The 25909-nt window shown below is 44.2% G+C and overlaps 4 protein-coding genes across 4 annotated transcripts in view; 2 read left to right on the top strand and 2 right to left on the bottom strand.

The window, feature by feature from the left end:
- The window catches only part of ERICH3 (glutamate rich 3), a gene marked incomplete at its 3' end in the record, with an annotated part of 46309 nt that extends 40174 nt beyond the window's left edge, over positions 1–6135 (bottom strand). Inside the window, exon 1 of the mRNA XM_055724968.1 lies at positions 1839–6135. Coding sequence (XP_055580943.1) covers positions 1839–1858 — 20 coding nt within the window. The remainder of the gene's footprint in view (positions 1–1838) is intronic.
- A 146-nt stretch (positions 6136–6281) lies between these two features.
- Positions 6282–15668, bottom strand: CRYZ (crystallin zeta). Its single transcript, XM_055724306.1, has 10 exons — positions 15627–15668; positions 14849–15013; positions 13735–13859; positions 13271–13423; positions 11473–11636; positions 10603–10654; positions 8387–8536; positions 8180–8281; positions 7991–8086; positions 6282–7732 (listed from the first exon to the last, which is right to left on the bottom strand). The coding sequence occupies exons 2-10, from the start codon at positions 14883–14885 to the stop codon at positions 7571–7573; spliced, it is 1041 nt and encodes a 346-aa protein (XP_055580281.1). The 5' UTR covers positions 14886–15013; positions 15627–15668; the 3' UTR covers positions 6282–7570.
- On the top strand, positions 15029–15943 carry LOC129737197 (basic proline-rich protein-like). Its single transcript, XM_055724969.1, has one exon. The coding sequence runs from the start codon at positions 15029–15031 to the stop codon at positions 15941–15943; it is 915 nt and encodes a 304-aa protein (XP_055580944.1).
- TYW3 (tRNA-yW synthesizing protein 3 homolog) lies at positions 15886–24809 on the top strand. Its single transcript, XM_055724308.1, has 6 exons — positions 15886–16116; positions 16426–16506; positions 21133–21231; positions 22049–22120; positions 22426–22559; positions 23338–24809. Exons 1-6 carry the CDS (start codon positions 15943–15945, stop codon positions 23558–23560), a joined length of 783 nt encoding a protein of 260 aa, XP_055580283.1. The 5' UTR covers positions 15886–15942; the 3' UTR covers positions 23561–24809.
- The last annotated feature ends 1100 nt before the right edge of the window (positions 24810–25909 follow it).

Genomic DNA, 25909 nt, shown 5'->3' on the forward strand with positions numbered 1-25909 from the left:
TTTTGACAGGGCTTTGGAGTCTAACAATAATTGATTGGTTTATTGCAAGCCCACAAAAGCCTTAAGCACATGTACAGTTTGACTCAAGTGGTAACTGAGGAAGAGGCCACAGTCTCTCCAAGTCACATTGTACCTCTGCTTAAATATCTTTAGGACCCTTCAGCCCTGGCGACACGTGAGACCACCCTTGTCTTGCCCCGTGCACACGCAGGCCACTTTCACCTGGGTTTTTGTTTCAAAAACCACATGCTACTGTCTTTACTCCTCATTTAACCTCACTATTTAAACAACCAAACCACTGAGGATTCTTTGCCTAGATACTTAGTGAGAATTATTTTATTTTATTAATACTTTGCCCCAGGGGACTGTCACCAAGCCCAAAGGCACCTGTAACTCTGAGAATAGACAGAAATGAGCTTGCTCTGCCTGCACCCAGAGGCAGGCATGACACTCCAAAAGGCAGACAGTGGCTCACCCAACACTGTACCAGACCATGGCACAGGACCCCTACAGACTTCGTTAAGGCCAGACCAAAGCCCCATCCCCAGGAAGGAATAACCCTGTGCAACAGCAGAGGCTGGAGGCAGCCAGGGTGGGCAGCAGCTCTGCTGGAAAGGCCCAGCTGGCCCTGGGAAGCACGAGCTGAGCATCAGCCAGCCAGGCAGCGAGGAGTGCCAGCAGCATCTGAGGCTGAAGTAAGAGGGGCACAGGCAGTAGAATGAGGGAAGCCATCATCCGCTTTCCTTGGCACCCGCTAGGCCCCACGTGCACCGCTGTGTCCCTTTCTGGGGCCCAGCCCATGGAAGCCATGGATGCAGCGGAGCAAGCAGCGGGCAGCCCTGGGGATGGCAGGACTGGAGCATGTGGTGTGAGGAGCAGCTGCCAGAGTTTGCTCAGCAGCTCCAGGGCCCCACAGCGACCTGCCAGGGCCCAGGGATGCGGCAAAGACGAAGCCAGAGGAGGGATGATGGGCACAAGTGGAAAGGAGAAGGGCTGAGGCGGCGATGACAAAAGCGCTTCCCTCACGAGGAGGGCCAGGCAGCGGGGGAGGCGCAGGGGGTGCTGTTCCCACCCTCAGAGGTTTGGGGGATCTGTCTGGAGGAAGTAACCTGGCCTGATCTCAGAGCTGACCCTTCGAGCAGATCGAGCTGGAGACCTCCCGCGGTCTCTTCCAGAGCGAATTCCTGTGCAAGCCCGCGGCTCGCTGGGCCGCTGCACTGGGCTACTGCTGTTTGAGGGCTGCCAGAAGGGAACGAGTGAGGGGCAGCCGCAAACCCACAGGTGCTGGCCCCTCCCTGACCACCTCAGCAAGCTCTTCGTAAGCCACAGCTCTGTAACTCTCGCTGTTTTCTGCGTCAGATGCAGACCAAAGGTATTTCTTCAAATACCTGTGAGGTAAACGCAGCCACGGCATTAACTGTTTCCCAAAAAATGAATTAACAAATGCTGTCCAGGCTCCCGAAGCCCCTTGCACGGTAACCTGAGTGAGGCAACCTCGCAGGAGAAGGTTTCAAGTGCCTCGCCTGCAGCTCCATACGAGCCCTCACCACAGATTCTCACGCACGGCGCTGTGCGAGGGTGCTGCCCCGGCCGAACCGCGCCGCAGGTTCCCGCCTCGCGCAACACGCCGCAGGGCGACGGGAGCCCGAAGGGCCCTGCCCCGCCGCCCGCCACCGCCCCGGCGCCCCGAGCCCGCGGCCCGGCGCCTCCGTCCCCGGCACCGAATAACGCGACCGGTCGTCACCTGCCGGCGGCGCAGCCAATTAAATGTTAAACACCTAGCTCCGAAGGCCGGGGCGGCCAGACCCCGCGCCCCGCCGCCCCCCGGCCCCACTCACCCCGGCCGCGGGCCGCTCATGGCGCCGGCGCCGAGGAGACCGGGACGGCCCGCGGCCCGCCCGTCGCCTGGACACGGCGGGGACGCTCCGGGCCGGGCGGGGCTCCCGCCGCCAATGGCGGCCGCGCCGCGCCCGGCCCTTCAGGAGGGGCCGGTCGGCACTGAGGCCGCGGGGGGCCGCCCCCGCCGCAGCGCCCGGCCCCGGCCGAGCAGGCGGCCGCACGCTTTGTGCCCTGCGGCGGCTGCAAGCTCCCGGGGAAAGGAAAGGCAAAGCGGAAGGGAAAAAAAGAGGGGAAAAGAGAAAAAAAAAAAAAGGGGGTGGGGGCAGGCAATGAATAAGGTCTTTTGGTACAACACAGATCTACAAACTGAAAAATACAGCACGGTGAGACGAGATGCACAATCCATCCTCCAGTACAAATGACACAAGGCCCCAAAGCACGCATTTCAGTGGTCTCTAGATTTACTTGAATAAAGGAGATTCAATCATCCTTCCGTGCTCCTCTTTTTCCTTTATTCCTTCACTCCTTGTGAGCTCCAGTAGAAGCACAAACACACAGGTAGTGCAGCAGCAGGAGCGCAGACCTCCGGTGCCTGGGGGCAGGGGCCAGACCTCCCGCGCTGAGGCACCTGCTCCAAAGAGCTGAAGGAAGTCCACTGCCCCCAGGTCTTGTGTGTCAGGAACGACCCACGCACAATACCGACTTGTCTTTTGTGATGAAAGCAACTATCAAGAACATCAATATCCTCTTGATTTTTTACCTTCCCAACCCTGTCATTAAAGTCTCACTAATTTATTGTATCATGCCATAGCACACAAAGTCAGGAATACACATGGACCGCATGATTACAATGGAGAGGGGATACTCTTCGTGACTAGAAAGCTTAGGCAGCATTTATTTAAGTACAATGAGATCAACAAATAGCAGCTGCTTTTCAGAATAATTCCACGCTTTTCTATTTCAGAAACATGTATAGCAGCAGCTTCCAGACCGTGGCATGTGTACACAACCGCACACTCTGAACCTCAAACCTCACCTGTGCAGGCAAAGGCCACCACAAAAGCAAGAGCCTGGACAACCTGTCCCACCACCCAGGCAGCACTAAGCAGGTTACCACTGGGAACCACTGCTTCAGAAACCCCATCTGGTGGCTAAATCAGGACAAGTTACTAAAAAATAAACAACCTGCCAGAATTAGTCTGCCTAATTCAATTGTCTATGATCCTCAATCGACTCCTCCATTCTTCTTCGCTCTGCCGAAGGGATGGCATGTCCCAAAAGGAGAGCTGAATCAACCAATTCCCTAGGTTGACATTCTCTAGATGGGTGGCTTGCACAGATCAGATACACCTGAAAGATTGGCCACAAACATGACAAATAGCAGCTGGAAGGACTTCAGCTGCAACAGCTGAAATAGTTACCTAGCCAAGATTAATTGCCCACCTCTGAACATCAGTGTCTGCAGCAGAGAACACAGCCTGAAACAACCATGCACACCTCCACCATTCCTCCCTTGCAGATCATAGTGGAGGTGGGTTGCAGTAATATGCAAGGCTTGGACTCCTGTAACTGAGTCATGGGCAAACCAATGCCTCCCACCTTCATCACCATGGCAGTGACAAGATCTTACACTGCTACAGCTGGAGCCCAACCCTGTTTTCTGTACGATACCAGCAGCACAACCCAGGCCTCTCAAGTACCTATCTTCTGCCCACAGCCTGAGTGCACCCACTACAGCTTCCTCGCTCCTTCCTGCACTTTGTGTTCAGTGCTACGTCATTACTTCTAATTTTGGAAAAAGTAGTGTGAATAAAACTTCCCCTTCCATTAGTACAATACATCAAAAAATGGACAAAAGAATTAAATGTTATATTCCGTTTCTTCACAAAGCAGTCTAAACTATGCTGGTTTATTCTGCTGGGTTACCATTGTAGAGAGCAGGCTGCAATGCAATAAAAATGGAAAAACTACTCTGACACCTTCTGGTGAGAAACCCCATAACAAACAGTGCCCGTGTTAACAGCAGTGATGTGTACAAGAAAACTGCGCTGAACTTCGTCTCTAAACACTGGCCACAAAGCAGAGGCAGCACTAAGCAAGGAAGGAGCCACTGTAAATCATAAGCCTCTCATTTCATATAATACCCCCTGACCAAAGGCCAAATTAAAAGGAATTAAATATTTAAAACATACACTGTATAAGGAACATGTATATTTTTATATGCACATCATCTCCATAATCATATCCATTGCTAACCATTACTCTTAAGAGATATTTTGTTTTTTCTAACAGTGCTGTCAAGCGGAATTGCAGATTCCCTACATGCCATCACTGCTTCAGACTGCATTCTACCTAAATGAACAGGAATAATCAGTATCTTTTACCTGAATAATCAGCTAAGAAACTAGCTACCCAGATCACTTAACACTAGATTAATCATTCATAAACCTTCAAAAAGAAACGCAGCTCCCCACTCCTATGCAGCATGTGACATACAGGGACAGACTACAGACTGAAAGACAGATGCCCCAAACACATCTGACACCAGTCTTTCCTATCATTGATAGCTCAGCCAAAAGTGAGTGCTAGTGTGAGAATTTTAAAATTTAGAAAATGGAAAAGATTAATAAATATACCTATTTAGAAAAAATATCTATGTTTATTATTTATCTCACAAATTATCTCAAAAATTCTCTCAAATTAGAAAACAACATGCAACTGGGCAAAGAATGGTTACCAATAGTCTCATTAACTGTGCTAGCTAGATTTATAGTGTGAACACACATAATTCTATGGGTATCCGGGGGAAAATTACAGGGACGCTGCCCCAGATTTGTAGAGATAGAATTAGGAAAGCTAAGGCACAGCTGGAGCTGAATTTGGTGAAGGATGCAAAGAATGGTACAAGCCTTTATGGATATGTTGGCCAGAAAAGGAAGAATAAAGAAAATGTACCACCCACAGTAAGACAGGAGAGCTGGTGACAACCGACCTGGAAAATGCAGACATACTCAACAATCACTTCTGCTGTGAGGCAAGGCGGGGAGTGCAGGGGCTGTTCAGTGTGGAGAAGAGAAGGCTCCAGGGAGACCTCGTAGCAGCCTGCCAGTACTTAAATAGGGCTTATAAGAAAGATGGAGATGGACTTTTTAGTAAGGGCAATGGTTGTAAATAGAAACAGGCCAGGTTTAGGCTGGACCTAAGGAAGGACTCTTCTACAAAGAGGGCAGTGAGGCACTGGCACAGGCTGCCCAGAGAAGCTATGAATGCCCCATCCCTGGAAGTGTTCAAGGTTGGATTGGGCTTAGTGAAAGATGGCCCTGCCCGCAGCAAGGAGGTTGGAGTGAAGGTCCCTTCCAACCCAAACCATTCTATGATTCTGCACTTACACCACTGTTACTCAAATCAACTACAACAGCACAAAAAAAATGTCTTTTTGCTAGAGCTCTAAAGAAAATCCTCTATCAATTTCCACCCACTTATAGTAAACAATCAACTTGCCATTAACAAGGTGCCAAAATACTTTCATCCATTTAGCAGTGACAGCACAAGGGACATGGCTGTTGGGGACGACCACATGAAGTCCAGGACTATTAATGTCTAGACCCACTTCCAGGTCTGTTAGGACTGCACTTGGAGAGTGGAAGGAAGTAAAGCCATATTATCTCATTTGCAAGCAAGTATTTTACATCTCTTTGCATAGCTATGCACAAGAGAAAAATCAAGCAGAAAGACTGGATATTTTCTGAGACAGGTTTTAAAGAAGCTGGCACTGCATCAGTTGTAATGATCCAGCTGTCCCTGGTCTCCTCCAAGGGTAAGTCACTTAGCAAGAAGGAGGACCTTACAGGTGACAGATGCTATCACCTGCAATGTTTTCTGTGTAAATAAGTCAACAATTTTCTTCCACACTTTTTAGTGTACCTAGTATTTGTATACTAACATGCCTGTAAGCTGGGAAAATATTTCAATTCCAACTACTCTAAAAAAAAGCACAACCAAACAAGCAAACAAAATACCACCACCCACACAAAAAAACCCCAAAACCAAACCAAACCAAAAAAAAAAGCTAAACCAACCCACCATGCAAAAACAGAGATCAGGCATGGGGTTTTGTTTTAAATATGTCTGCCAAGTACAATGAAGACACTCAAATGCTTGAACGTCAGCAAGAGTTCAACACAGTATCCAATTTTCTGAAAGGAGCCAATTGTTTGTAGAGGACATACAGGTAAAACAACTAACCGATTTCAGGTTCTAGAGACAAGTAGTGTGTCAGGATTTGATTTCTCCCAACCACACACAGAACGATTGCAGTGGAGTAAGTACTAAAACAAAACATTAAGATCTGATCAAGAAGCTTACAAAGAGACAGATTGTGGGGCCCTGTCTTACCTTTTAACAAGGGATGACAAACAGAGGAGAAATCCAGACATTTCAAATGATTTCACCAATTATTTTCTTAGTTTAGATTAAGCAAAACGTCAGTAGAAATTAATGTCTGTTCAGGAAAAAAATCACAACTTGGAAAATGGTAGTGTGCTGAAGTTACCACCCTGAGGAAACTGTATATGGATTCAGAGAACGTGTGCTGATTTATGACAGTATACCAAAAGAATCCAGACCAAATGTTAAAAAGCAAGTAACCTTCACAGACAAAGATACTTCTAAAAAGTTTCTTTTTAGTAAGGAATCACTTTTCTTCAAAGGAGCAGAAAAGCTAACCCTTGAAGTTGAGAAAACTCTTCTGCAAGTGATGACTTCACTGCTCATTACAGAGTTATATTATTAAAAGGAAGTGCCTGTAATACCAAATGGTATTTTGAGTGTAAAAGCTGTCAACTTATCAAAGAAATTGTCCTTCCTTAATTGGATTGTATTTGGAACAAGTCAAGAACACATACACAGTCATTTATGAAGTAACATAAATTCTAAGTACTCATGAAAGCAGCGCAGGGCTCTCTTTTCTCCTCATTGTAGCCAGGGATTCAGGTGACATTAAATTTAATAAAGGTCACAGAAAGAATTTAAGTCCTCACTACCCAACCATTTACCACCAAGGAATCAGCAGCTTCCGCCAATACAATCAGTTGCAAAGTAACAAATACTAGCATGCAGCTTCAGAGTTACGGTCTCTCTGGATTAACTGGGACACTTCCACATCAGGTACTAAGTTAGCCATAGCAAAAGGAAACTGCCTCTGCTTCCAAGCAGTCCATATCCGAGAGATTCTCTGGCCATCTTTTGAGCTGGAAAGTCAACTATTTTGGCAGTGAAAGCTTTTATTCCAAGTCAATTATATGACAAAAGAAGAATGAGACAAATTTTGTGGCTAAGGAATTTACAAAGTCATAGTTGTATGTGTATTGTTCATTATATGCATCTGTATATCTCTTTAAAAAGCAGGCTTCATTTTGCACTACCTACAGTGGCTTCACTGTAACATCACATACAGCATGATATCAAATTCTGTCTTAAGTTTCCCCTGCATCACAAGGCCACAACAGCAGAAAAGAATTATTTCTTCATCAGTCAAAAAAGCTACACAAATTACTTTAAAGTATATGCAACTCTGCTTACTACAAAAAGGAAATAGATTGATAATTTATGTCAGTTAGCATTTGCTACGTTCTGTGAAACCTGATAAAAAGTGTGTTTTATAACATACATTCAATGACTCACATAAGCAAAGGTGCAGTTTGAACAGCTACAAAATAATTGGAAAAATACTTTATGGAAGGAGCACCATCTTTCCTCGAGCACCACTGCTATGAATAATGTCTTCATGAGCCTTAACTACTTTCTCCAGCGGATATTCAGAGCCTACAGTGGGTTTCAGCCAGCCAGCTTCTATGCCATCAAGGAGTACTGTTGCACATTCATGCTTCTCCTCCTGCACGTAAAAAAGACAGCATTTACCACAAGGTAGATAACATTTTTAGAAAAGCATTGACTATTTATCCCAGCGTTTAACCAAATTTCCCAACCCAAAATATTTCATGATGTTCTGAGATTAAATCAAAACATAAAGGAATGAAAAAACAAGTTAGCTACAGTGAAATTATGCTTTCATCCCTACAAATGATTTTAACTGGCAATAGAGGTGTTAGTAAGTCAACAAAACATTCTTTAAAATAAAAATGTTTCTTACCTCAGTTGCAAGAAACAGACTGACTCCAATTATGCTAGATTCTTTACTCATAGTGTCTCTTGGATTTATCTCAATAGGACCTCTACAGCCCACAACCTGTTACAAACCAGTTAAAAGATAGTTCAAGTTGTAACTGTTGAATTGTGTGGCTAAATGCACAAACTGAAGTCAGTGACAAGCAAAACTTACCATAACCCTTCCTGCACAGGACAACAGTTGCAAGTCAGTGGCAAGATTGATGTTAGAGAGCATTTCTATTATTATATCAACTCCTTCCATCCCTGTGTATTCCTAGACAGGACATAATATTTATTTAAATCACTCCAATTAGTGCTTAGGTATGACTGTTTATTTCATATGCTACAGATAAATAATAAACTGTAAATACCTGCTTACCTTAATTTTATCAATGTAATTAGCTTCTCTGTGATTGAATGCTTGGTGAGCGCCATTTCTTAGAACCACGTTCATGCCTTCCTCAGTTCCTGCTGTACCCAAAACCTTTAAACCACAAGCTCTCGCAATCTGACATGTTGCTATTCCCACCTGAGGGTCAAAAAGAAAAGCAAAAAAGGAAAAAAGCAAAGCATTTTTTCTCTTTCTTAGCATCTTAAATTTTATATATTCTACCAGCAACTTGTAACTTACATATTTAAAAAGTTGGCCTGGTAACGTATGTTCTTTTAGCCATAATAAGTAATTTGGCTCTTAAAGGTCACCTAATAGTCTTTAAAAAAAGAAAAGAATTTACAGAAGCATAGTAAAGTTCTGTGGGTTTTTTTAATAACTATCAGCATTTGATATAAATCCATGAAGAATGCTGTCTATCTGTTAAAGTTGGGCCATATATATTTGATACAAAGCCAAGAAAATCCTTCCCAGAATCACCTGATACTGATACCAGCATTATATATTGCAAAGAAAATCTGCAAGTACAAATTTTATTAACACTGCTTTTGCACCTTTCACAAATGGATTAGATGATATCTTTAGAAACCAAGTTCTCAGCATCTCATAACAGCTTTGCACTTCAGAGGATGTTGAGAGGTGAGGGATGCCTCCATAAAAACCTGACGCTGGAGCCAATAATCACTCAAGACATACCAATGCCATCTCCTCGTTTTGCTTTGTGTGGCAGCAACAGAATGCGAAAGCAAAATGAGGAAAAAGCTGACACGTACAATGCCTCCCTGGGGTTCAGTCCCCACTGATCTGCTTCCTGAGGCTACGGGTTCTGCAGCCCACTGTACCGGCCATACAGCTGGATACCTCCACCAGGATACATTAAGTTATGCACAATTTCGGGGGGACAGGACAGGACACAACACAAACACATACACAAAGACGACCATATAAACTCCATTCTGTGGTTCTGCTATCTACATTTGCATTATGAATAACACACAAAATAAATGGACAGGCTTCTCAAAAAAATCTACCATGACCCTCTGTCTGGCCAGGATCTACCCAAACTGTTTGCCAAATGTGACGTTCTCTCAATAGTACATCGTCAGTTTTCAACTAAATTTTAAAAAAAACCACACCGTTAATTAAAATGCATCATGGCCAGACTGATTTTCAGAGAAAAAGTCAAAAGAAGGCAATTTTTAAAGAATTATTATGGAAGTCAGCATTATTTGAAAAAAAACAAAGATGCAGCACAAACTGCCTTTTCTCTTCAGCATGTGCTTCATCCCTACACACATCTCGCTGCTTTTACAAGTATTCCTGCAAAAAAGGTTACAAGTCCACAGAACAAGAGACTTGCATTACATGCTTCTGTAAATGAAAAGCAATGTATCTTTTCAAGAAACATATAAAATAAGTAAGAATAGAAACACTATGTTTAGTTTATAATAAAAAAAAAAAGGCTATGATGCTGAATGTCATTCTAGTACATCAGAATAAGATCTGAATGCATCTTTTTGCTGTCTACCAAACAATTAAGGAAACTTTGCCCATTTATAGCAGCTGTTCAGTGCACCAGCAGAAGCAAGAAAGTGCAGAGTATGGGAGAGAAACTAGAATGTTGTGTGAAAGAAATCTAAAATTAGCTTGTCATGTAAAACCAAAAAAACAGAGATGTGCAGTTTCACATATTCACTATTCAGCCATGAATTTACATATTCCAGTATCTCTCCTTGTGCTGCTAGCTATCAGAGAATAGGTAAAAATATCCCAGAAATGCAGAGTTGCTATGCATCAGTGATTACTTCTCAGAGAACTGAGAACAACTTGTACATATTTTAAAATTACAGCTTTCTGCTATGAGCTTTATCTGTGGAAGACCAGTTATAAAGCTTCTGGACCAACTTCCAAAGTATGTTTACTATGTGACCCTGTGTATTAGGGACCTTAAGCAATCACTCATGCAGTTTCATAGTTCTTCAGAATAAAAGGGTTTGCTCTAAGAAAAATGTATCCTAGAGCATCTGAAATAAAACCCTAATTTTTCTAATCCATTTATTGATATAAATGCAACCATAAATCTTATCACAAAAAAAGCAGGAAAAAAAAGGCAGATAATAAGCAGATAAAAAGACAAGCAGGCAAAAGCAGATACAAGGACAGAAAGCAGCATTACTTATAACTTGCCTTCTCAAAATACTTACTCCCCCACTCGCACCATGTACTAGCACACTTTCCCCTGCTTTGGCACACCCTCTGAATGAAAAAAACCCAGAAAATTTAGCATTATGATTGCAATATATAATCATTAAGTATCAGATTGCACATAATGACATCAAACCTCATCTTTCACACAGCATTACTTCCAATTTATGTTATGGCTAAACAGGTATAATCAGCCTCTTTAGGAAAGCAAGGAGGCAAAATAAACCATATAATTTATGAATTTAAGTAATACACAATTATGTCAACATGCAACTAGCAGGAAGTAACAGTCTGGTACCGAACCTCAGTTCAAGATGTTCACCTGTTACAGATCTTAAAATAAACCACGAGTTCTAATCATTTGTTCTATCAAACTAAACCAGACTTCCAGTCCTAGGCTCTCACCTAGCTGATGCAAAGTCTGGCTTTTATATTAAGCTGTCCTATGGCAACAGACAGGACTGCACAGCGAGGCAGTCTCTGGCAGAGAGGATCATGAAGAAAGGTGGGTCTGCTCTATAGCACATTGTCCATTTAATTAAGAAATTAGAACTATTCTTGGTTTTCCTCCCTAGCTAAAATTACCAATGAGTACTGAAAAAGTGTTATATGGTTTCACTACATGGTACTTATTGAAGAAGCCTTTCCTGGTTTGCTCTCTTAAGAGGAAACACTTAACAGGAAAACACAGTCACTAGCTTCTAAATAACGATTATCCGACAATTCCATCAGTATAACAAATTTGACTTAAGTGTTTTAAACATTTCTCAGTCATTGATCTCCCCCCATTTTACAGGACAATGGAAATATGAACTTTGGCATTTAAAATATTCAAAAGTGAAATGCGCAAACTTAGATTGGCACCTTACTTCTGGAAAAGAGCACGATAAGCAGTGAAGTAGGGTATTCCAATCGCTGCTCCTTGCCTGAAGTCCAGTTTATCCGACAAAGGAAAGACGCTATTCACTGCAGCAACTGCATAATCTGCATATCCTCCAGAGATCGTACTGGTGGTAAATACCCTGTCACCTTTCTAGAAAGGAGGGAAATAAAATAGAGAAATCAATCATTGCCCTTATTTTTTCCTTAATACACCTTAGGCACCACTTCACGGAAGTTTATGCTATTTCTAACAGCTCTCCTATTAAAAACAACCCGTTATGTTTTTCACAGAGAATATTTTTATAAATGCCGATACACACAATCAATGCAACACAAACTGTAATTTTGTGTACTGAAAGTGTCATAATTATAACCCCTGCTCTACAGTGTTAACGCACAAACTTACTGTCTCATTAATATTACCTTTAATGAACCTGAACACTAAAGAATCCTATCCACAGATTCCAAATGCAAAACCTCAAAAGCTTTGAGAAACACAGAAGAAACATTTCTCAATTATTTTTGTTTCAAGAATGGAAAACAGAAATGCTCTTAATAGACCCTAAGGCAACTAATATTGCTGCCATTGTTCAGCAGGGAATACTCAAACCAGCAACACAGCAGGTGATTCAGGGAACACACCCTGGGCAGCGTGCTGCATGTGCACGCGCCTGGGCACTTCAGTCCTGTTGACTGTCCAAGCCCACTTGCAGAATATCATAGTATCCGCTGACATGCAGCCACTGAGCTTTGACTTTTTACTGTCTGCGTGTTGATCACAATAAAAATACAGCATGTGGACTACGTCAGTTTGGTTTACAGACATTGGGTATTAACTACTGTGCAGAGAGCTGCATATCAGCATAGCTGTTTCTCAAGCATTATGAGTACGCAAATGGGTGAGCTTGGCTACTCGGCATTTTCAGGATGTGTGTCTGTGGCACATATTGATCCCATCTCTCTCCTTCATTCAAGCCAAGAGCATCACAATTTCCGTACGAAAGAAAAAGCACACATAGCAGATATAGCAAACTACTAAATAGAAAATATGAATAAACATGATCCTTCTCCCCTGAGATAACTATTTCGGGAGAGATGAGAGATTAGGTTATGTAAATCCCAAATCAGGAAATTCCAACACAATTTTAACTACAATTTTTATGTTTGAGACCAGCAGTCTAATGACTTGAAAGGAAGAACAGGTTTTAAATAGATTTCAAAGATACCTTTTAGCAAACCAGTAAGTCTTCTCCTGTTCCAGCACTTCTCTCCTGAGAAAATCTAAGTAAAATTACTAGACCAGAGTGATAAAATATCTGAAGAGTTTTAACAACAAATATGTAAGTTGTGGGGCTCTGTAAGTCAGCAAAATAAAAGCTATTTCCATTTTAAAAAAACAAAAACTGTACAGAATTTTTTTCACTTCTGCATGAAATTCTTACCTCAAACAGGAAGCACCCACGTTCAAATATTTCTGTAATGCCATAAAAGCACTTCTGAACCACAACTTCTGTACACCTGAGATCATTGCTTAAGCAGACAAACTGAAGTGCCTCTTCTGAGACCTTTTAACTCTTGCAGCTCAACAGCATCAGATTTCCCTACAGTTAAGTCTGCAGACTGGATTGCCAATAGGATGTTGCTGTTACCAGTCAACGAAGATGATTCCCACCCCCTGCCCCAAGCAGCTTACATGATTATAAGCAATAAAAACAGGAACAGCAGTATAGCAATCACACAAAGAAGATACAATAAATAACGAATTAAAACTCAATGCATAAATACCTTGAATACAGTCACATGTTCCCCAACATCTTCTATTACACCAGCCACATCTGAGCCAGGAGTATAGGGTAAAGCTGGTTTTCTAGCATAACTTCCAGAACGAATATATGTCTCAACAGGATTTACCCCACAGGCATGGACCTTAATTAACACCTAAAAGAAAAGATGCTTCTTAAGCGTTAATTAAAAAGATTTAGAACCCGCACAGTATCATGTAATTTTAACTAAATTCTTTAAACAGAGTCGGCAAAAATTCAGCATTGAACTGAAACTATTTTCAGGAAATCCTTTATATGGAATATGTAGCCCATGTAACTGTAAAAAGCTCACATTTGTTAAACTGTGACATCTCAGGTAGTATGAACACAGCGACCAAAAAATTTTATTTTGTATGCTTCATTCTGTTGTAAGTTTACCTATTATCATTCAACATCATGATTTCAGTTTGCAGAACTCATATATACCTGATTTTCCTTTGGATCAGGAATTAAGACATCTGACTGGAGCTTAAGTACTTCAGGGCCACCAAATTCAAAAACTCTGACAGCTCTCATCACATTTCTTGTGGCTGCCATAGCAATCAGAATACCTGGGGAGGGGAGGAAACCACAGTAATACTGTATTGCCTTCATAATTTATTCTGCATCTTCAAAATAAAGAAATCAAACAGCCTCACTGCTGATTTAAACTGGGGTGGGGGGTGTATTTGTTTAGTTCTGGGTTTTTTTCCCCAAATCTGCAAAAGGCAGAAAATAAACTACCATTTGCAGGAGTTTATGGATTTTAAGAGAATCACATGCAAATAATTTATCTGTAGAAGTATTTCTAGAGCAGCTTCTGTGAACACGGCACTGATATGACATACACAGACACGTACAGTACTCTGGGGAAAAACACTGACAATTCACTACTACATTCTGGCAAAACAGCCTGTCGTACATTAGCTGACTGGGTAACCTAGCCAAGTGAGATTCCAGTCACTGCTCCTACTTACTATGAACCCTGTATGTAAAAAAAAGCGACAAAAAACTACAATCAGTTATCAAAAACCCAAGATACCATAAGATATTAAAACAATCCAGGAAAAAAAGTGCAGGCATTCAAGACTCCAGTCCCTAGTTCCAGCTGCATTTCACCACTGCTGCCATATGTAACAGAGACCATCAACCATAGCCCTCAACTGCTGCAGCCCACAGCTCCATATGCACTAATGGAAGTGAGAATGATTTATCAACACATTAAGCTACTACAACTACACTCATCCGTGAAGTATTCTAACAAAACACTGCCTACACAACAGCTACACACGGTTCTTTCAGGAATCTTGACGGACTCCAGAGAGCTTCACTGGATACTCAGCAGTTAATCACAGGACAGCAGACAGGCACCTTAAAGACATCAAGAGATCAGGCTTTTGGCCAGCTCCAGCTGAAGAACTTCAGGGTTGTAGCCAGAGGCAGTTTTTTTCCCAAAGATGATTACAGCTTTTAAATGTACTTGACTTAACCGCTTTTTCTTTTTTTTTTTTTCCTTTTCTCTTAACTGATACAGTCTGTAAGGCTTCGCATCCTTGGTTACCTGTTTGAATCAGGAAGAGTACTGGTCGCAGGGTCATACACTGCTAAGGCCTCCCTTGACAAAAGGTCATGACAAACAACCTACACTGCCAAGTAACTCCGCAGTACAGGTCATTTCTATACGCAGCAGTAATAAACCCAATTACACGGCAGCCTCTCGCCTGCTCTGAAAAAACCGGCGATGCAGATTTTAACAAACGACCCCGCAGCAGGAGGCCTTCAGGCAACCGAGCGAACCCCCGCGGCACGGGGGGCACAGCTGGCACACCCGGCCCGGCGCAGCCCCACGGGGAGGCGGCAGCCGCACGGCCGGAGTCGCCGGGACAGGCCGAGCCGCGGCCACGGGAGGAGAATGCGGGCCCGCGGCAGGGCCGCAGCCCGCCGGCCGGGGTGCGGGCGCTGCCCCACTGGAAACCCCCCGCGGATGGGGGGCCCCGAGTCAAAGCTGACCCGCTGCGATCCCAGCGGCCCCGCCGGACAAGCGCGGCACCGAGCGGGCACCGAGCTGGGCTGGGGCCGCGCCTCAGGCGCCAGGCGGGGCCGGCGGCGAGGCGGAGGCGGCCCCAGGCAGGCGGGGAGCGGGCCGGGCGGGCCGCGGCCCGGGGGGCCAAGCCGCAGGGCGCCAGGGCGGGCTCCCGCCGGCTCGGGGCCTCCGCCGCCTCAGGGCGCCGCCGGCAGCCCGGGCGCCGGGCCGCTCGGGAAGCGGAGTCCAGGCCCCCGCCGCAGGCCTGGGGCGCAGCGGGACCGGCGGGGCCCGCCCCAGCTCCCGGGAGGCTCACCGGCCGCTCGGGAGGGAAGCGCGGCTCGGAGACACAGCCCGGGCCCGCCACCGCCGCCCCCGTCCCCTCAGCGCCGGCGGGAGGCGCCGCGCCGCGCCCTGCTCGAGCCCCTCCCGCTGCCGCAGCCGCCGCCGCCGGGGCCCCTGCGCCCACCGCCTACCTCCGCGGCGCAGCGCGGGCCCGGGCCGGCCGGCGGCGGAGCGCGGGCGCAGCGGGGGGCGGTCCCTCGCCCCGCCCGGCCGCCCGCCCCTCGGGGAGGCTTGGCCCTCGCGGGCTGCCGTCGGGCCGGCGCGGGGCCCGGTGCCGCCGCCCCCTGATGGCGGCCTTCGGGCAGCAGAAGGCGCGGCGCCTGGCACGGGTAGATGCCAGCAGGAAGGGCGGCCTGGACGAGCGGGCTGCCCCTGTCGTGCAGCTCCTCAATGGGCGAGCGCGGTTCTGCACCACCAGCTCCTGCTCGGGCCGCCTGGTGCTGGCGCAGGGCAGCGCGGCGGTGAGTGCGGGCCCGGCGGCGCGGCCGGCGCTGGGGACCGGGCTGGGCCGGGGGTACGGGGCAGCGGGCGGGGGCCGGGCCCGGCGGGCAGGCCCCTGGGGTCTCGCTGTCCCGGCGGCGCTGCGGGGCCGGGGGTGCCCCTGGGCTGGCGCGGACAGGCCGCTCTAAGCCGCCGTTACGAGGTGCGCTCGGAGAACGGGCGCTTTTGGAAGCGCCGCTATTGCTTGTGCCGGGCCGTTTCCCACGGCCGCAGCAGATCCCCCACCGCCTGCCCGTAGCGCGGGCTCAGGCGTTTCTCTTCACTGCCAGGGCCCAGGCGGCTGCGGGATCCAGAAGAAACACTGCGGATGGCTCATGGTCGCGCACGACGCCTGCGGCAAAGCCGATGTGGTAAGCGGTGCGGTGCGGCCGCCGTGCCCCGCGGTGCTCCTCGTGTTATCGGAACCCAAAATGTCGTGTGAAACGCAAATAAATGTTTGGGTCTCATTCCCGGTACCGAAATGAGTTGACACTCTTAATTTCAAAATAAACTTCTCTTTAGGTTTTTTACTTGGTAAATTCTTAAGACCTGTTTTGAAGGTCTAAGACCTTCTTTTTCAAAAACCTACTTTTTCAAAGCCCTTTCCTTATTCCAAGTAAGCAGAAACAGCGCTTTTCTAAGCAAGTGTTCTTCCCTTCCTGAAGGCTTACTGTTAGTATAACAATGCATTTTTCATTTGTGCAGTTTTTATCTGCTCTTTGTTTTTCCTTCTTAGATTGCTGGCAAGGTATCGACCAGAGACTAGATTTGATTTTAAAAGCTCCCTATCCTATCTTTTATTAAGTATACTATTTTACTATCCTATCCTATCTTAGTATTAAGTAAAATAAGCTTAATTTCTGTAGAGTATACTCACTTGGTCTTTGGACAGCGGTGACCTAGGCATTAGCAGACAGTGCTGGGCTAAATGAAAGCCATATATTCCTTGTTAATGCCATAAACAATTGCTGTACGATGCTAGGCATTTGCCTCCTAAAAGTTCTGTGCCAGGCAGCATCCGAGATGGTGCTTACTCAAGCAGCAACATACCTGCAGGACACAGATGCAGGATGATGTGGCCCCTTATCCCATTCTCCAGCAGTTAGAGCCCGACATGCACGTTGACACAGTAATGGTAATTAACAAATATTTTGTGTTGTGTTCATTAACTGTTTCATAAGCTGTGGCTGTTCTTGCTTTGTTGGTTTAGTCAGCAGTTCCAGAAGCAACCAAAGTGAATTCTTTTGTTTCCCACATTTAATGTAGATGTGTTCAGGTAAGCATGCCAGTGAGCACATTCACTTTGTATATAGTAACTCCTTCAAGTCAGTTAAACTGTCTTGAGTTAAAAAACCCTGTCTTTAATTTAACAATCTTGAGTCCAGCTTGCTGTGCTAACAGCCTTTTATGTACAGACATCTGGAACTAGTCTAACGGTGAATCTCTAATACTGCATTTTAATTTAGTATCTTAAAATCCACTGAAATTGAAAAAAATAGAGAGGGGGGGTTTCTGGTATGCCTTCAAAAATAGTCTGCTCTTTGCGTACATCTCTTTGCTTTGCCTGTCCCAAAAAAGAAGCAGTTACAAGGACAGAATTCTCTCATTCGGTTCATAGCTCACTTTACCACATGCATGCATTCTCAGACATGTACAAAAAAAATCTACTCCAAAATACTTGCCTTCATTAGTATTTGTTCTAGCAAAGCAGAGCTTGCTGAAATTTCCATTAGCAAATTTGAGGCTGAGTAGGACACAGCAGGTTGTTGCTGACTCTTCTTATGAGAGGAAATACTCTGATATTTTTTTTCCTGTTCCCTTTAACAGGTAGATGGGATTTTTTTTTTTTATACATGAGTTGAAAATGTAAGAAAAAAGTGTTTGATTAATTTTGAAATTACTGTACTCTAATGTGTAATAAAGCTTTGCTAGTGCAGTATTTAGGAGATGAGAAGGGAAGTCAGGATCTTGTACGCTGTGTGTTGTGCGTCTCGGCTGTCAGAACATTTGACCAAACTGCAGATATTAACCCAAACAATATGAACATAGGATATTTGTTTTGTAATTTATTTTTATCCCTTTATCCTCCCAATGCTTAGAGAAAAGGCATCATTTATTACGCAGTACTTTGCAAGGTTATTGATACGACACAAATATAACCTTGTTATTACACAATAGAGTAAAACTGAACTGGTATACTTGTTTCCTTGTACACGATTGGTGCAGATCTCAACCACCTTCGACTCTGGATTTTTGAATGTACGTTTGGCCAGCTGCCATTTAATACTTTTAAGACGTGCGTGTGCAGAGCGTTCGCTTCCACCAGGACCTGTGTGCACATAGTTCTGCCCACCCGGACCCATATCGTGTTCCGTCAGCTGCTGGGTTGGTGTACTGCTGGCAAACCTTCCAAGCATCTAGCTTGAGTGTCAGTGCATCCCTCTCTCGTGAGCAGGTTTTGCCACATGCAGTGGGGCTGTGCACTGCCCTTACCACGCTAACTCGTGCCCGAGTGGGTGACGTGGCTGCAGTGGTGCAGCGCTGCAGTGAATGCATTCGCTGTACCCCAAGGTACACCCTTTCCAGATAAAGGGCCGCGTTCTGCGTTGCATGAAGGTGCTGCCGTGGTTAGTCATGTAACAGTCAGTTGTTCTCTGCTTTGGCTCCAGTGTTTGCAACAGGGGGGGGTTCATTTGTGTGAGCTTTTTTAGATAGCACAGGCAGGTACTTTCTGTCATTTCATAAGAGCCGTTAGACCAACTCTTCAGAGGTGAGGGGCCTAAACCTATTCCCGTTGGGTGTTTTTCCCATCAGCTTCACTGGGAGCAAATCTTGGGCCTCAGACTTCTTGGACTTAATAGAAAATGGCTTTCAGTATTTCCCTGTTAAATTGAGTTTGCAGGAAATTAATTACTTAGACACAGTAAGATAATAAAAAACCCTCTGCTGAAAATACTTTGTTCTGTTAATAAGCTTTTTAAGGATACAAGTATTGTAAGACAGCTTTGGGGTGGTGCTAACATGCATAGATTATTTCAGTTGGTATGACTTTCTTAACTAGTTGTATTCCCACTGAAAAGCTGCCTCTAGGGTATCTGCTAAATTACTTTGCCTTTTCAGAGAAACAGAAACCCTTAAAAACACCCTCACCAATATCACACGCACTCATAATGTGTTCTCTGTTACAATGCTTGTCTCAGAGACAAGTCTGTCTGGCTTGGCTTCCAGCCACAGTGGACACAGACCATTTTGTTGCAGCAGGACCCTGTGTTGCTCAGATGGCTCGAACGGAGTTCTCAGACGTGGGAAGGTGTCTGAAAAGAGGTCACGGAAATGTGTCTGAAGGGGGACACACAGGCCCGTGGCGGGTCCCAGCTGGTGTTGGGCACCGTGAGTGCCGACGGACTGCTGCATGGATGTGTGTTCTGCTGAAATCCACCCAGACCAAGCCGACGGCACACTGAGCACGAGGAGAAACCATGCAAACTCTGCAGAGCCCAGCTTTGGATAAGGAAGCTGACCATGCTAGCACACTCTTGGGGCAGGGTGAATTCACCTCAGTGGAGCACTGTGTCAACACAACTCATTTCCAGACCCAAGCAAATGCTAAATAAGTTACCTTAGGTATTTCTGTACAACACTGCATTATGCAGTGTTGATTGTTGCTTGTTCTCATCAGCTTTAGTACAGCTGTGTTGCTTGGGCTTTTTTTTGTTGTGTTTTTTTTTTTTTTTTTAATCTGGCACGCAAATTTCAAGCTTACCCATGCAGAAAGACCTGCCTTTCAACTTAAAACAAGAACATTTATGGAGGACATGCTGCTTAAATACATTTAAATACCTTTCAATGTTTAAAGGAAAGGACAAGAGAGTGTTACTTCAGCAGTTTTCTTTTATGCCATCCTGTCTTTAAAAAGCGTATGAATTTGATTATTTCCTGGAGGTTTTATTTAATATTTTCATTTTACAAAAAAGATGAGAAGGGCTAGACAAAACACCAAAGTATGGGAAAATAGCTGAAATTTCCCAAGTTAACATGGCAAATTTTTTTTGTGCTATGAATTAAGGAAGTGAAGGCAGACAAGAAGGGGGGGCAAGCAGTGCTTATGATTAAATAATCATACAATGAAATAAGTAATATAACTGCCTCAAAGCAACCTTTCTGAATGGAAGAAGGTAATATTGGCTCTTAAGATTTCTCTGCATAAAGATAGCATAGAAAAGTAGAGGTATTATAACATTCTGCATGGCTTACTATTACATAGCTTTCTCCACGCTCACAAATCCAGGAAAAATTGCCACTAGCATCTCAGTCTTCTAGCAGAACTGAGGGGTCTGAAGGTAATTTCTTGAATTTTATAATTATGACGTTACTACTTTTTCTTTTTTTTTTCTTGTTTTGTGGGTTTTATCCTCTAATTTCAACCCCTGATTTTTTTTTTTATCTTTACAACTCTTACATAGGGCTACACATTATTATTTAAACTAAGATTAGAATGTGATCAAGTATGTTAGGCCATGAATTTAACATGCTGAACCCCATAAAGTTTCCTGAAGTTAGGGAATGTACTTAAAGTGCTTCTGATTTTAAAGAACAGTTTAAAAAAACTAACCAAACAAAAAAACCAACCCAAACCTACTCAGTTTGCACATGACTGCAATAAGGCAGTCCTCTTCCAATGCTGTACTAACCGTATAGATTTGTTTGAATGTACAAAGAAATAAACAGGCAAGCACACTTTTCCAAGTTTTTAAAGTCCACCTTGTGATTAATTTCTATCAAACCTAATCAGTTATGTAAACAGAATCATGGAAATCCATGGAATTTTTGTGTATTACGAGCAATGAAAAATCAAAAGCAGATGAACAAACCTGGTTGCGTGGAACTCATTTGCTGCATTTTCAGTGCTTGTTTCACACCGACTAGCTATTATTTTCTTTTTTTTAACAGTACACACACTTGCAGTATTAATGTAAATATTTTGGTGTATTTTCCAGATGAAAGCACTAGAGAAAGCCACTGGCGACATTGTGCTGAAGTTTGAACCATTTGTTCTTCATGTGCTATGTCAAGAGCTGCAAGATGCACAGCTTCTGGTAAAATTACATGAAACAACGTTACGCGGCTGCTCCGTTATATTCCTTGCTGTAGAAGTAACAGTATTGGCTCCTGAGTAAGCATTAGCACTTAAGAATAGTCCCAAATGTGCTGTATGTTTAGTAACTAGGGTAGTAAAAGTAAGCTGATGAAGAAAATACAGCTTTAAACTTGATAGAGGTTTTGCTGTACTTTTTAGGAAACAAAATTACTTGAATACAGTTCAGTCTTCGAGCTGAAGCAGGTTGCCTGGTAAAAAAAAAAATCCCAGTGAGCTGGGGCTGCTTTCATTGGCTGAAAGCGAAGCGGTATTTTAGATATCATTTGGCTCCAGTGTTTCAACTAATTGTGTGGTACTTTTGCCTTCTGCTTTTCCAGAATTATTCTGGAGAGTAACGTGTGATGGGTTTGTTCCTTTATTAATGTAAAAAGAGAGGTGGTTAGTTTCTTTTCTAGTACTGCTGTACTTTTAGCTATAAAAGTATTGCACGACTGTCTATATGGTTACCGGCTCTTCAAGATAAAATAGTACAGCACCCAGAGAGATGTTAATGTCCTGCCTGCACTAACGGGCTAAGATTAGACAACCAAGATTGACTGTGGTTCTTTGAAAAAACAGCTGCGATTTGTGATGCTGCGTGGGCTTGATCTTAAAAGCATTTCAATGTAATTATTACTGCATTAATTTGGGGAGATGGCTTTGAAGAAGTTTTTTTGCAACACTGAAATTGTAAGTTGCATTGCAACCCATCCGTAATTATTTGTTGCTCTGTGAAAGTGTATAAGACCTATTTAAGGCATTTATTTGTTCCACAGCATTCAGTGGCTATTGAATCTGGGTTCAGGAACTCTGGTATTACAGTTGGCAGAGGAGGAAAAATTACAATGGTAAGGACTTTCCTACTCCCCTGTAAGAAACGTAACTAAATCATATCGTTACTCTTAACCTTGATTTTTTTTACGAGCCAAGATCTAAATTGTAATGTGATAGACAGCTGTCACAGGGCACACTGTAGCAAAGAAACACCCTTCCGCTTTGACAGCAAACGAACCAGTTGTGTGGATAAGTGGGATTGGTTTGGGTTTTTTTTTTTTTCTGTAATGAACTCCCCATATTAAAATTTATTTAAATCACCTTCATAAAATGAAAAAAATTATTCTAGATAAACCCATCTGTGTGTGTGTATTCTTAGGCTGTCCGGAGCACTCATTGCTTAGAAGTTCCATTGAGCCACAAGGGGAAATTGATGGTCTCTGAAGAATATATTGAATTTCTGATACACGTAGCTAATCAGAAAATGGAAGAAAACATAAGAAGGATTGACAGGTTTGTAAGATTACACCAACACAAACCAGACAACCCCCCCAAAGTGTGAAATGGAATTTAAATTAATTTTTTGAGCTCTGAAGACTATACACTTTTTAAGTGAAAACCTATAATTTGCAGACTCTTTGTTACTGAATGGGGCTTAAGTTTCTTTTTCCAATGATAACAGCATTTGCTATTCTACGACAGTAACCATTTCAGAAGTATTTAGATCACAGTGCACACTTTAATCCACTAAATGCTTTGTATAGTTTCCAAAACTGATGATTTATGAAGGTGGTGGAAGGTGACATGAACTTTGGGTCTTTACCTTTGTATCCAACTGAGGAACAGAACAGGCAGAAGATCCAAAAGTGCACGAGGATGAAAAGGACTCTGGAGAGACACCTACATGTACTAAGACCAGTTTCTTGCTGTATGTCCACATTTAAAATATCTCCCTGTTTGTTAAAAGTAATTGCTAATAGTTGCAGTCCATCTGATCATTAACGCCATCATTCATCAAACATTTAACCTGATACCAGGGTCTTAATGGCACATGAGTATATCCACTAATTGATTTCTAACATACAAACATTACAGAGAGAAGTGACATGGCATACACAAGGACATGTGCTGATATTTCTAATTTTTCTTCCAGTATCGGCTAGAATATTTCAACATTAGTAACAATTTTCTTCTCTTAGCATGTTTTATGTTACAAAAGCATTAGTTTCTCAGAGTAGCAGATCCTGAGCAAACCTACAAAAATAACAACTACACAATTGTTTCCTTCTAGATTCTACAAACGCTTAGAGTTAGCTTTGAAAACTGCCATCAGTGCAAACAACTCACCGTCTGAGGAGACAGCGAAAAGTCGTGCTGTGTACGTTCGCAGAAGAAAGAGAAAGACCATTCAAGAACAAGACGTACATACCTCTCCAAAGGATCACAATGAAGCATTGGAGCCCGAGGATGATACAGAAAGCAGTCTTGGTATTTTTGCTGAAATCCTGATATAGACTAAGGCATTTGAAAGCAAATGGCAAACTGAATAATAATTGTAATGCTCTTTGTAAGAGATATAAATACTACTCTTTTCTAGGTAGCAACACTCTCATGGACATTTAGCAGAAAAAAAGGTAATTAAACAGAATTGCAAACAGGTTTAGTGCCACAGAAGCAGAGAGAGCAAACCCTTAGAATATTTTGGGTTGTCAGGTTTTTTTAACAGCACTGTTGATTTAACAATCTTTTACTCTGTCCGTCAGTTATCACAAAAATAACTGCTACAGCCTTCAGCCATGTTCTCCATGGAAGCATTTCAGTTCCCAGTGCTGGGTTTTGGCCTTCTGATTTTTGCAGAGCAGAGAAACTCTTAAAAACCGAGTTATTATCCATGAAGGTTTTTAATGCCTCTACAACCTCTGCACAACAGTGTGCACCAACACAGATGGCCCTTTCAGAACCACATACTGGTCAGCTGAAGAGCAGTGCCTGGTGCGGGGTTAGAATAGGAAAGCAGAAGCTACATGCTGCTCTGTGCCAGCTTCAGGGTCCATCCCGAGCGTTGCTCTGGGCAGCAGGGTTGATGCTGTTTTCCTGCACTTCGCTGTGTTGCAGGCTCCAGCCCCATGGTGTTCGTGTGTTCTGCTTCCCTCGGCCAGTGGCCATTAAGCGTTATTTTTCTTTGTATCTTTTAGCCAGCTCTGTACGCCGACAGTTGGTTAGCTCTCTCGCGTATTGTTCTGTGCGGCCAGCACCCAGCCTCAGGTCCGGCTGTTGGGCAGAAAGTCAACCGAAGCACACAGTAACAGGCTCTCTTACCAGGCTGTGACCACTGACGTGCCATCAGTGCTAAATATAAACCAGTGCAGTAATTTATGCATTCTTGTATTGTACCACTGGAGTAGTCACTCCATACTGTATTTTTCAGAAAAATGGTTGATTTGCAAACCTTAGCAACAGTGAATTGTGAGCCCTTCCCTCTATGACGGGGTGATCGCTATCACTGCAAAGCAAGACCGTGACTAAAGGACACGGTTTATTTGAAACTCTGAAACTCCCATTTCATACAGGTAGGGAGTTGTCATTGTTTCCATTACATAAGCCTGCGTCTTGGGATCATTTTAATTCCCCTGTAAAAATTTGATATACTAGGTGGCAGCCAACAGGAAAAGTAATTGGTGGCTTTAAATAGATTCTGAAATATCTGTTAGGCTATGTTTCCAGTAGCAGGCATTCAAAAAAAAAAAACCTTGCACCTTTTGAGTTGCTTGTTTGTGTTTTAACTTACAGCTTGAGTAGTTTGGTGTGCTTGCTTTCATACTGTTGCTGGTCACTTGAAAGACCTCAGTGCCCGGTCGGGGCAGGGGAAAGTGAGAGGCCAACACATTTCTGTCCATGCTAGAAGGTTGCAGTTGTGTCAAGTGAAATGCCAGGTGGCTGACGCTGCCCTTGACTGTTGGCTGCAAGCACAAATTAAGCAAATAGCAGGAAGAGCAGGCTGTACTGTTTTTCTCCTTCATGGAGGGGGAGAGGCACTGGTGAAAAGTTTTGAAGATTAAAGAACATCAGCTCATGAGATGACAAAGTGTGTAAGATGATGAAATACCACAAGAAACCTTCCGAAGTAGTGCGCTGTGTATGCTGTTTCGGACCTCGTGCATCTGGGTGGACTGATCCTCATTTAACTCTAACTGAGCCCATGCGGGGATTGTTTCCGGTGCCAGTGAAGCTGCTTGCTGGGAGGTGTGCAGCAAGTGCCAGCTGCCTGGTGGGATCAGACCATGTCGCATGGACACAGTGGGGCCATGGCAGCGGGAATGTGGGTGAGCAAAGCAGGGATCAGAGAGCTGTGCACGCAGCGGGGGAGCAGCCGAGGGTCCCCACGGAGGCCAAAGCGACAGCAGCTCCTCGGGGTGTGGGGACATGGCTCGTGCCTGCCCCAGGCCTTTGCCATGGTGAATTTTCATACTGCTTCCTTCCCATCCTGAGGCACAACTGTTTCTTTGCATGGAGCTGAACTGAAGCCTCAGAGCTCCATCAACAAGGAGCAACATCTGCTTCAGCACAAAGAGATGGCTGGATCCTGCAGGCCAGTGCCCCCGGCAAAGCTGCTGGCTGGCTGTCCCCCTCCCCATCCCTGCTGGTGGGGGTCCCAGCGTCCCCCCAGGTGCCTCCTCACTGCCCCAGTGGGCAGCTTTTGTGTGCGGAGGTGGCAGTTGTTGCTTTTAAAAGCAGGGGGGTGAATATTTTTCTCAAAACCAGTTGAATTTTTATCAAAAAAATATAATTCCTTTCCTCAAATGACGCTGTAATCAAGTTTTGTAGTTACTGTAATTAGATTCTTTTGAAGAAGAAGAATCCTA

The sequence above is a fragment of the Falco cherrug genome, chromosome 12 (assembly GCF_023634085.1).
Source record: "Falco cherrug isolate bFalChe1 chromosome 12, bFalChe1.pri, whole genome shotgun sequence".
Classification (NCBI taxonomy): domain Eukaryota; kingdom Metazoa; phylum Chordata; class Aves; order Falconiformes; family Falconidae; genus Falco; species Falco cherrug.

Coding starts and splice junctions, on each gene's coding strand:
- CRYZ (XM_055724306.1), bottom strand. CDS start 14,885: ATGACCCTGCGACCAGTACTCTTCCTGATTCAAACAG. Junction 13,860..14,848: donor ACTCTTCCTGATTCAAACAG/GTAACCAAGGAT, acceptor TCCCCTCCCCAG/GTATTCTGATTGCTATGGCA. Junction 8,537..10,602: donor TACATGGTGCGAGTGGGGGA/GTAAGTATTTTG, acceptor TTTGACCCTCAG/GTGGGAATAGCAACATGTCA.
- LOC129737197 (XM_055724969.1), top strand. CDS start 15,029: ATGCAGATTTTAACAAACGACCCCGCAGCAGGAGGCCTTCAGGCAACC.
- TYW3 (XM_055724308.1), top strand. CDS start 15,943: ATGGCGGCCTTCGGGCAGCAGAAGGCGCGGCGCCTGGCACGGGTAGAT. Junction 21,232..22,048: donor TGCAAGATGCACAGCTTCTG/GTAAAATTACAT, acceptor TTTGTTCCACAG/CATTCAGTGGCTATTGAATC. Junction 22,560..23,337: donor AACATAAGAAGGATTGACAG/GTTTGTAAGATT, acceptor GTTTCCTTCTAG/ATTCTACAAACGCTTAGAGT.